This window comes from Phaethon lepturus, unplaced genomic scaffold (assembly GCF_000687285.1).
Source record: "Phaethon lepturus isolate BGI_N335 unplaced genomic scaffold, ASM68728v1 scaffold56084, whole genome shotgun sequence".
NCBI classification, from domain to species: Eukaryota; Metazoa; Chordata; class Aves; order Phaethontiformes; family Phaethontidae; genus Phaethon; species Phaethon lepturus.
Window position 1 is genome coordinate 1 of NW_010538061.1, and position 11,609 is coordinate 11,609.

Consider the following 11,609-nt stretch of genomic DNA (forward strand, 5'->3'; position numbering starts at 1 on the left):
GCCCTGCCCAGGCGGTCAGGGCTTCAAAGAGCCCGAAAGATGGAAAAAACACTTACTGCTCCTCAGGACATACTTTTATTGAGGCGATCCGCACACTGAGGAGATGATTGATAGGACACAGCCTCTCACGGGGGCACAACTCGCTGCGAAACTCGGTTATGACCATTTAAATCCACGTACAAAGCATTAACGGCCCTTATCCAGGGGGGAAACGCTGCGAGGTTCTTTGCTCCTGAACCACGACACCTTAAACCCAGGGTTGTACACCAAATATGGGAGTGTTTTAGAAAAAGAACGGGAAGGAACTAGCATTGTCATCATAATAAATAAAGAACATGGAGAGGCTTTACATTCACATTCCTCCCACAGCCCTGCACTGTAACTAAGCGACACGATGAGGCCGTTCCCCACCGACCATCCACACAATTTCCAACCTTCTTCCTAATGAAATGACCCAACATCGCCTCCTCTTCTCAGGCCTTGCATACAGTAGCCTCACACTTTACCAAGTCTAGCGTTCACATCACAGCAGCCGACAGCCCCTCAGTCCTCCTCTCGCCAAGACGTCAGTCGTGGCTGGCGCTGAGGAAGAGCCGAGAATCAAGAGGACACATGTCTTCACTAACATCGGGGAGATGACATGATGGCAGGGTTTAGGGCTTTAACAGAGGTTTGGAAGATTTCTTTTTTAGTCATTACAGACCACTGTCTCTTTTTCCATCTCTCTTCCATTTCTCACTAGGAGACACATAGGCAGCATATCATTTTGTTGCGTTAGCAGCTTTTCCTCCCAAACAGCATCCATTAGTCACACAAGCTGGAATTTCTAACCGAACCCAGCAGCAAAATACTGTGGGTGGCAGATCTTCAGCCAATCCGAATCTCAGATACCTTCTCCAGCCTCGGCCTTCCCTTCACCCGCAGCCTTATCGCCAGGCACGGTTCAGTCTCTTTGTGATCATAGTGGCAAAAACCAGCCCAAAGAGGACGCTGCTTATCAGCACGTAGTCATAGTCATCTTTGAGGACATCAAACTGCTTCGATGGGTACACTCGGGTCTGGTAGATGTCCAGGCCATACGCAACAACCTAAAGAGATGAGAACTTGAGCTGGTAACGCAGCTTCCAGCAGAAAACCAGACACGTCAAAAATTATTGACTCAGGTCTATAGTTCCGATTAAAAGAAGAAATGTTCAAGCAGCGAGCAGCCAGACGATCAGAAGTTACAGACCTCCCTGCCACAGCCTAAGGCATTACGCTGCTCTACCCACAAACTCCACGGCTCTACATCGAATCTTCCGCCCTGTACTCACCAAACAAGTAGACTCTAGGCCGGAGGGGGCTGTATAAATCCCTCTCATTCGGGATATGGTTTGATTGTAGTTGATAAACCTCTCAGCATGGATCTGCACATCAGGGGAGTATGGAATCAGGTTCTCTTCTCTGAAAGGCATTTAAAGAGAAATCAAAACCCAATCGAACAGCACACAAAGGACATTGTCTGCTTTTCCTAGTCCGATCATCACAAGCTGACCTAAACCAGCAAATCTAGCAGCTTTTCGCAGTGCAGATTCATTTTTGCTGCAGGATGAAAATCAAACATGCCAGCTGGGTCAGACAACACTGCAGCAGCCTCCTTTTAGGCTTCGAAAGTTTAAAACGCTAAGTGTCATTCTAAAAACTTCAGAGTTACTCAGACTCCAACTTCTTAAAGACTGCAGACAACAGGCTGGTTTTGCTAACGATAAGACCTGCTGCGTTACAGACAAATTTATTCCATCATCACAGACTGACAACAAAGCAACCTCACTTAATTTCATGCAAGAATTGCCCTCAATCTGTCCAAGACACGTTGTTCTACTTCGCACTAACACATTATACACAAAACACACCCCTCTTCCAAGCCGCCCAGGAACAGCGGTTATCAGGCTTTCCTTACCTGCTTTGTTCTGTAGGGATCTCTGGGCGGCGAGGATCCAGCAAAGCCTTTGGAAGGGAGAGGATGGCCCCGGAGGGAAGCCCAACTGTGCATTAAAAGAAATGCGTCTTAAAAATGGCCATTTCTGACAGCATTTTCCAACAGATAACATAAATGCCTTCTTGGTGCTTATCCTTGAACTTGCCAGGGAGTCCAGGGCAGGCCACAGGCAGGATTTTTGGCAGTAAATTGCATTTTGCTTGGTTTTCAGTGCAAAACTTGGCTTGTGCAGGTAGCATAAACACATCAGAACAGAGCAGCATGTACTTACTGAGCAAGTGACGGCTGGTGATGCCACGCTCTGTGATGGTGGCCTCCATGGCACTGATAGCAGATGGGAAGATGTAAGATTGCTGGAGGACCTGAGGTAAAATTGGGCGGTCAAGGGAGCTGAAGGCTGTGGCATTGTATTGCTCTGTCCCCTCATACAGCTCCAGCACAGTGAACTCGTTCCGACGTGCCTTCGTGTTCCAATACTGGTACTGAAATAAGAAAAGATTTTTAGGAATATGTTGCAAGCAGAGTCAGTAATATAGAGGTAGCAGAAAATCACAGAGAATGGTCAAAAAGTCTTCTCCATACAGGTTCAGCAACTGCTCCTACCTCCCAAACATAAAGAACAAGATAAGAATAGCTTCTTACCACCACCCAGTTCTCTGAATGGACAATGTGGACAGGTCCCTTTGCTTTCTTCTGTACCGACGAGTGGATGATCCTGCCTGTGACTCCATCAATCAGATATATTCCAATGAAAGTGCGCTCATGATGTGTATCTGTGCTCTCTGTCACCACAGCAAGCAGGTTTGGATTCAAGGACTAGAGAAAAGAAAAAACAACTGAGACCCCCTCTTTAGTGACACAGGCACCTCATTTATCTGCCTTTCACCTGGGACTAGGTATGTAATAAACTAAGTATCTTATTAGCACAAATCACCTGAAGAAATCAAGCAGCTATTTCCCCATCATCAGATAGGGTAAATATTTATAAAAGAAAACATTTTATAAAAGAAACCTCCAGTAAAATTAGCATCTTCGGCAGAGGGTTATGGACACTGATGCACATACAGAAAAAATGGCACCACAGGGCAATTAATCTCAATGTAGTGCCTAGAAATGGTGCTGAGATCTTCCCATGACATAATGCATGAAAAAAAAAAAAAAATCAATAAAAAGTTCCTACGGCACCTTATAGAGAACACTGCGGTCTCCCATCACACGGCCCTGGGAGTGCACATGCTCATTGGACCTCTTCCCTTTCACAGTCACTATCCTCTGTACTTCGGTGGGTATGATCACCTCCCAGCTCTCCTCTGTTGTCAGGTCCTGCAAGAAAAAAAATTATGCAGGAGTTTTTATCTGGACTTGAAACGACACCATCTCCACCATTAAGATGCAGGGAGCTTTCTCTGCTTTTGAATTTTAAAAGTTCTTAGACACATTTTGAAGCTGAACTGTTTCTATTCCAAGCAAAACTCCATAAACCGAATGAAGAGATCTACGATTATCCAGGGGACATTTAGGAAAGTGACGTCACTTAGACCATAGTGAGTCTTCCATACCTTTTTCAGTCTGAATCCAGAGAGTTTTCCCTGCTCAGCATCAACTAGATAAAAAAAGACAGAATGGGCTATTTCTTCTAACTGGCGAAGGACATTTTTAGTTGCTGGGAAAGCTGTAACCTAGAAAATAAGAATTGAAACAGGTTAAAAACCAACTGACACATGAAATAAATAAATAAATAAAACCACCACATAAAGTTTATTTCAAACATGTTTATCAGGATGAGGTACATCTTACCAGAATAACTTCATAGTTTTGTGTGAAATGTGGTTCAATGGCTTTTTTTTTTAAATCTTGTTCCAAAAGGGAGGGGAATAATTAACCAGAACATGAAGAAAACTGCCTCCAGCAAAGCACTTTACCTTGTACTCATCATCAATCAAGAGTAGTACTTTGGCGTAGTCTTGATCCATAATAGGCAGAAGCAAAGTCTGAAGAATTGGACGCTTCAAAACAGGGGGAGCTACTTGACTTCTCTTCCCAAAGATGGGGTTAAAGACATACAGAAAGCTCATTTTGGTTTCCTACAAAACAAACAAGATTCAAAACTTTTTCTAAGGCAGAAAAAAGAGCTGTTTCTCTACCATGACTTGCTGCTGTCAATTCCACCTTCAAAATATTCTGTTTGGACACACATATACTCTACCCCACATTTCTCTATCCAAAACCGTATCGTGGCATAACACAGTGTTCATGGCCTATCTACCACCTGCTAAAGCAGTGTCAACACATAATAATGTCTCCTCCTCCCTCACATATGGAGTACAGAACATCCTGCAGCTAGCTATAGGACAGCCATTGTGTCCTAGCTAATGGAGACCACACATGACTTAATCTCACACGACCAAAGAAACTGGGTGAAATTATTTCTTTTGTTTCAACAAAAGGCTTCAAAATGACCATCCTTAGTTTTTTTAGGATTGTGTGTCTGCTTCCCTCCAGCTCTCAATATCCTCCTGACCCCACATCAGTGATAACCAGATGATACCCAAAAAGATACTTTCTCCTGCCCTTTCAAAGGTTCAGTGGAGGGATAGAGGAAAGGGACTCACCTTGTCCTTAACAAGCAAGGTACACTGTGGAGGGTGTGGGAAATGGGCTGTTGTTCTTTGGACCATCAGCTTGAAGGAGGAGCCCGGTCTTACATTCCTGAGATACTGCTTCCACAGGATGGTGCCAGAACTGCTTTCAATACCAAAAAGCTGAGCACAGAGACACAGTAAAGCCAAAGTTCACATCTCTCGCATTCAAGCACTGCATCTTTCTTCAGAATATGACAAAGAAAAGTCTTAGTCCCCCTCCAAAGCTGCCACAAAACATGCTGTGCATCTTCTCATGACATTCTGCCCAAAGCCTGGCTAAAAACAGGGGTGGGAATTCAGAGCTGAGACTCTTCGCTACAGTCTAGAAACAGATTCCTACCCTGGCTTCCTCACCTTTCCTGAAGCAGTGACCATCACCATCATTTTCTGGAGGTTGAATTCATCTCTGGCCAAATTGTCAATGTTAATCTCATTTTTAATCTGGCTCCGGGGTTTCCTGGCATCATAGAACATCTTCCAAAGATGAGCGGTCCAGGCTTGCAGTAGGATAAGTTGGGAGGACAGCCGCTTCAGAAACATCCCCAGCAAACCATCTGCAAATAGGTCAACAGTGATAACAAGAGGGGAAAAAACATTATGGCCTCAGCCAGTAGAAGAAATGCTGCCATGCATGAATCTATGATGATTTTTTGCCTCTGCCTCCCACTCCAGAATAGCAGAGTTACAGTTATTTTTTCTATCACAGACTCTGGCATTTACCAACCTTTTCCCACTTCACACTGGTATAGCTCAATCCAAAAGACACTCTGATCAACTGAGAGCAAACCTTCTTGCAGAGTAGATAATCTCTTCCTTTGTATTCCTTCTTCCTCACTGGTACACTCACAGCAAGTGCCCACCTAAAGCTTACCCACCTATAAGGTCTAGATCTCTCCCTCTGCACTCATTACTCAGAGCAAGAGAAGCTCTTTAAGTAAAAGAAACACTTAATCCTGCCTAATCAGGGTTTATATTTAGCTTCATGAAATAAGTGAAACACCAGGCTTCAACGATATTTCACCACTGAGGAAAGCAAGCAGAAAGGAGATCAAGTTCCACTAGGAAGCATTAGAAAACACTGCATGCAGTCTGAGGTTACCTTGAATGGCTGCATCCAGGATAGCAAGAAAAAATAAAACAAAGCAAAAAACAAAAGCTATTGCGAACAAATCTTCCAGAAAGGGTCAAAGGGAAACATTTAGGAGAGATGGCCAAAATCCCTCCTACCACTACTGACTTTTTTTTAATATAAGAATGTAATACACTCAAGTCATCTGCGTTTGGCATTGGACTTCAAAAGTTTAGACAGAAATGGGTTTATTTCTGCTCATTTTAATTGCCATCAGTAGAAATTTGAATCCTAACTCTCAGCTCAGAGGAAGGAGATAGCAATAAATGCATTCAGAAAGAAAACCAAATTCACAAAGGTAATTCTGTTAAATCTCTGGCCTACCTGCTTTCTTTCCAAATTCTCCCTCCAACTCAGCCTGTGCACCTGTCAGAGGTAGATCTACCATCTCCAAGCTTACCACTTCTGCTAGTGACTCCTCTCTACTCCATACAACTTTTCCTGGAAAGAAATAAAAGTAGAATGTTGGAAAAATCAACTTAATACCTGCGAATAGACTCACTCAATATAGGAATATCTTCCAGTGGACCCTTCAAATGCAAATCACTGTTCTTAATGAAATGCAAAATAGTGTGTATCTATCCAGTACCATGCAATCAGCTTCATAAAAGCTTCATGAAAGACCAACACTTTATGCAACTGGAGCCACTTTTGGAAAAAAAACCCCACAGAATCAGTAAAACCATCTGGTGTTTTAAAAGGGTTACAGTCATTAAGTCTATTTAACATAAGAGATACACATGGGAACACCTGGATTCCTTTTAAACCCTAGAAGATTCCTGGCATGAGATGGACGTTTAACCCGTACTAAAAATTAACATTTTTGCCATGAGAATCTTTTCTGAAGAAACTTTCAGGAAGATCTACAACAGGGCTTAAGACTCTCATCCTACAAAGAGTTTTGGAATCTGCAGAAACCCGACAAAATTCAAAGGCTCCGTCTGCACAAAGAACACTGCAGAAATGTCTTGTGAGGGTGAAAGTCTCCAGTACCTTTCATGGGACTCAGGACAGTTAAAATTACTTTTGCCAGTTTCCAAAGAAAGCAATGATAAAATACAATCACTTGGGACTTGGGAGTTTTCTTCTTGTCCTACAGTGACAAAGTGTGCACTGTTAAAAATGGAGTAGGTTAGCTGTTTGTCAGTTACCTGGCTGCTGGAGGAACATTAGCATGTGATCTTCTGTTTGCACCAAGGCTCGATAGCCCACAGAGTCATCCTTCTTCAGGAAAACTTGGATGTATAGCTGGACAAAAGAGCAAGCAAAACAGTAAGGTTAATGATCACTCATCTCCTCGGATAAAACAACTCCTGGGTGAAACAAGAGCAACCAGTGTGATTATATGCAGTACTCTGGCATATCCACAGAACGCTTTTCACCTTGTCTGAAGGGCTTTACCAATCCTGCCAAATCAGGGTAGGGAGGGCATGGCAAGTCTGGTAAACCACAGGATTGAAATAATCTCTCCCTGCTCACCTGCTGTGGCTTGGCACCGCTCTGCTCGAGGTTAAAGGTAATTGTGGTATCCAGCAACCTTTGTCCAGTTTCAACCAGGTAGAGATTAATATTGTAGGTTTGATTGGAACAGGTTAAAGATTCCTATAACAACAAGCAGAAAAAAATGCTGAGTTAAACATACATGCCACACCAAACTCTGCAAAAGGATTTTATATCAGTAAGAACCCAGGCTTCAAGATATTTTTAGATTATATGTATGGAGCTGCTACAAAATATCAGACCCCAGAAAGATGGTGTAACACCTTTTTCATTCTGTTCCTGTTCACAAAAGAATAAAATGGACTGTCAAAAATTTCTACTGTTCTTGGGAACAAGTGCACTTTATACCTGCTTCTGGGAATCCTCCAGAGTACTTCCAGCATGAAGGTCATCAGAACTTCCAGGTTTCTGAAATGAGGATGAGAAGAGATAACATGGCTTCAGACCCCTTGAGTGTAAAAAAAAAAGTTTTTGAGTGCCTGACAGGCCTCAGCTTGACTCTGAAAACAGGCAGGAAACAGTTCTGTTCTATTCTACTCCTGATAAAAATGAAACCTTGCCAAGTTTGATATCCCTAAGAACTGAAATCCTCTACGGATCAGTAAAGCCAATTCCTAGGTTACATGCCCGCAATACACAGGGCTGAAACAGGCTGCACACGGGACAGCATGCTTCACCAAGCCAGAGGTAGCCTTAGCGAGATATATTCAAGACCTGCTTGCATTGCCATTGTCTTCATATGTTACTACCCTTCCCTGGGCCTGTGAAGGAAAACACTTGCAGAACCCACCCCCAGTGCATATCCATAATAGAGCTGTGCTGGTTACATAGTACAGGCAAATTGTGCTAACCAGTTCACTCCTGCAGGTCAGGACAGCAGCCACAGTTTTCTCCCCTGTTGTTGCAAAACTCACCAGAGCTGCCTGAAAAGAAAAAAATAGTAGGAAATCAGAAATCAAGCAAGAAAAACGCCAAACTCCACCAAAAACTACCTGTGCAACAAATTAAGCCATACTGGAATTAAAAACAGAGGATCTTTCACAGCCAAATTTTAGATGTCATTGTCTCAACAAATAAAAAAAAATTATCTAAGACTGATAATACTTCTCATAAAGATGGAAACAGTTGACCTGCCACAGGCTTTTGAACCATTATGTCCAGTGTTACTGCAGTTTTTAAAGCTTGTTTGCTTTTCAAAAACCTCTCAGCTGGCCTAAAAAAAGTAGTGCTGCACCACTGGCCACTTAGACATGTGTGTCTCTACCCACCTCAAAACCAGGAAACCACCCCCACACTGACAATTGTTGGCAACAAAGCATACATACACTGATGTCCGGAAATATTTCAGCAGCTAGTATAAATGAAATCAAATTATTTTCAAGTGCTGCAGCCAAGAGCACAATTGAAACGAGAAGCTCAGCAGTCTGTTCAAAATGCTTAGTACAAGGGTATTCATTTATTTTAAAGAATTTTACGCTGTAGTTGGCCCTCTCACTTGACTGTATTTATCTTGGTTACCTGATGGAAGTCCCGAAGGTGGCTGAGCAGCCCATGTTTGTACTGCAGCAAAGAGAAGTGGCTCGGAGACAGCTGCAGGAAAAACTGAGTCCGCGAAGCACTGATTACGTTGGGTTGAGTGGTCAATATCCTGGGCTGGAAGCCATCAGCAAACTCCAGGTCCAGTGACTGTGAAAGGGAGACAAGCATATGTGTTCATGAGAACTTTTTCTTCACTGAAACTAATATCTTCGTTTTATTAGCAGTAATATAAGCTTTATGAAGAGGTTCCCCATGTCAGGATAAAGAGAGCAGAAGCAAGGAGGCCTAGGCTCCTATTGGAGCAACACTCTGGAAACATCAATCCAGAAGGAATGATTAGACAGACACAATATATAGTTTTCTCTGCCTTCCCCCAATTTATGGATCATGCTCCTCCCTACAGATCTTTAATCATTCTGTAGTTTACCAACAGGAGAACCCTCTACGCTGCCAGGCTCAGTCAGGCACCAAACCAGTTGGACAAACGAATGACATACAATGCTCTTTGAGCACTTCTCACCTGCAGTGGGATCTGCTTCATCTCCTTGTCCATCTCCAAGGAGCAAACATAGAGCGAATGCGTGTCCACATCCACGCACACCAGCACTGCCTCCCCCACCATGCTGCAGGCGCCGTTTAAGCTCTTCAGCCACGGGGCCGCTACTCTGCCCTGCCAAGTGAGACATAAACAAAGAGATTAAATTGTCAATAGAGTAAAACCTTCAAAGAACCAACTTGGACACAACCAAAAATTTAAGTCAGAATTATTTTTACCCATAACCCTGGGAGAAACTATCAGCCTGAGATTTCCAGGATGTTCTTGACTAATACCTGCAAGTCTAATTAAAGTTTTGCTTTCAGGGAATTCAGCAGTGAAATCCATTTATTGGCCCATAGATTATGCCACGGTGAAAGGAAAGTTTATCCATACTACAACAACAACGAATTACTCTGCCATCTAGTTGGAAGTGCATTTGTTAACATCAAATTCAATATTTTGGATCCATAATGAAGCACTACCTGTTTTGTAATTTCTCCATCTTCTACGCTGAACGTTAAAATGTTCAAATGGCTCTGGGGAACGATTCCAAGCACGTGGATCACTCCAGTGCCATGGGAATACAACAACTGGTACTGAGTACTCTCACTGCAAGAGAAGCAGCAACCGTGAAGCATCATCTTCTCACAATACTGTTTTCAGATATTTTCAAAAGCATAAGGCAACTACAGCATCCTCTCCTCTCCAAGGCAACAGACTCCCTACCAGAAGTTACACTTCTACTAAAAAAATATTTTCTTGCCTTTCTGGTAAGTGTTCCACCCATTTCTGGTGCCCGTTGGAAAGGTAGTGAAGAGAGATGGCTGCCTTCTTCAGGACTGCCACATATTTCACCACGTCCTGTAGCCCCACCAAACTAGCCACCTGGAAACTAAGCACAGGTCAGAGACAGCAAGTTAGAAGATTATTTTCTTCTAGCAAAAAACGAACAAACAAATCATTCTGACCTTCTTCAAACACTTAACATCAGTCTTGAAGTACAATTTATAGCCCACTTCTTCTATCCTTGCTGATTTCAACAGAGAGCATTAGGTTGGAACCCAAACACTCCAAACCAGATGCAGGTTTAACATGTTGTATATTTGAAGAGAAACTCCATTTACGAAAAAAATTTGTATCTCTTTCTCTTAATGGTTTGCTAAGAAATAGAAATAGCATTAGATATAACTGCAAGGTTTAAGCATTTCTAAAGAACTCAGCCAAATACTGCTTTGGAAACCTTTTATCTTAGGTTTCCCTTATAACGCAAGTTCAGACACAGTCAACAACCCCCTTCTTTCTCCCTAGACCAGCATTACAAAGGGAAAGACACGCTGCAAACACAAAACTGTACCTGCCAGTGTCCAGTGACGTCTCCCAGTTCAACCCTCCAATGTTGGTCTCCCAGGAACGCAGAATACGTCCAGCATTGGACACAGTGATGGCATCTGCCCAGGAAATTAAGAAAAGGAGATGAACGCAGAACTTGCATCCCACCACAAATGAAGAAGACAATCAGTTCTGGCAAGTTCAACATGTGGTCTTAACACGTGGTTGAGACCCCATGTGCAAGGACAACTGCTAACCCCAGCACACCATCTGCATGTTCTCCTTACCCTGCCCATGGATCAGCATCGCATCTATTGCTCCTTCGGGGCTCCCCTTGTCTACATGGCGCCACACTGAAAGAAACAGAGTTAAGTGAGAACACGCTTTGTTCCCCTGAATGCATTTATTATTATTTTTAAACGTCAGCTCTTTATAACAAGCTTATGCAGAGAACTGTTGTCTGCCTGCCCTAAGCAACGGTTTTTGAACTGCCAGCTGAATCCTCTCAGTCTGACAAAGTGGTACCACCAAGCTTAATTTAACAGTACAAAAACATAGCGCAACTTCGTTGACACATTAGCCCCAGCATAACAGGCGTATTCCCCACAACAAAAGCCCGTTTCACTCACAGATTTCACCACTCCTGGAGTTCAAGGCAGCCACGACGTTCTTCTCAGTCGCCACGATGAGCTTTTTCGAACCCTGCGAGGCCTCCAAGGAAGCAAACTTGAGCTTCCCCACGTACTGCTGCCTCCTGCGAGAGGAAACGCGGGTGGAGGTGAGACGGGACAACGGGGCGCCTCGCTGAGGGGGCGGGAGGGGAAGGCCCGACGGACGGCTGCAGCAGGAGGCAGCACAGCGGGCACAGGGCCTGCTTGCCGGAGAAGGATCCCGACGCGGCGGGGACGCCCTGACTTTCCCCCAGCGCTCACCAGTCGAACTTTCCCACTTGAT

At 43.6% G+C, this 11,609-nt stretch overlaps 1 protein-coding gene across 1 annotated transcript; it reads right to left on the reverse strand.

Annotated features, from left to right (window-relative positions):
- Positions 1-807: 807 nt before the first annotated feature.
- EMC1 (ER membrane protein complex subunit 1) lies at positions 808-11,601 on the reverse strand (the record flags this gene model as incomplete). The annotated part of the gene is made up of 23 exons (XM_010286651.1): positions 808-1,088; positions 1,314-1,443; positions 1,940-2,024; positions 2,250-2,460; positions 2,621-2,794; positions 3,164-3,301; positions 3,538-3,657; positions 3,901-4,062; positions 4,591-4,740; positions 4,975-5,174; positions 6,074-6,190; positions 6,901-6,997; positions 7,229-7,351; positions 7,598-7,657; positions 8,101-8,172; positions 8,768-8,935; positions 9,309-9,458; positions 9,809-9,935; positions 10,090-10,218; positions 10,681-10,774; positions 10,943-11,008; positions 11,285-11,409; positions 11,588-11,601. Coding segments are annotated over 23 exons (2,874 nt in total), but the record flags the coding sequence as incomplete, so codon positions are not given.
- Between the last annotated feature and the right edge of the window lie 8 nt (positions 11,602-11,609).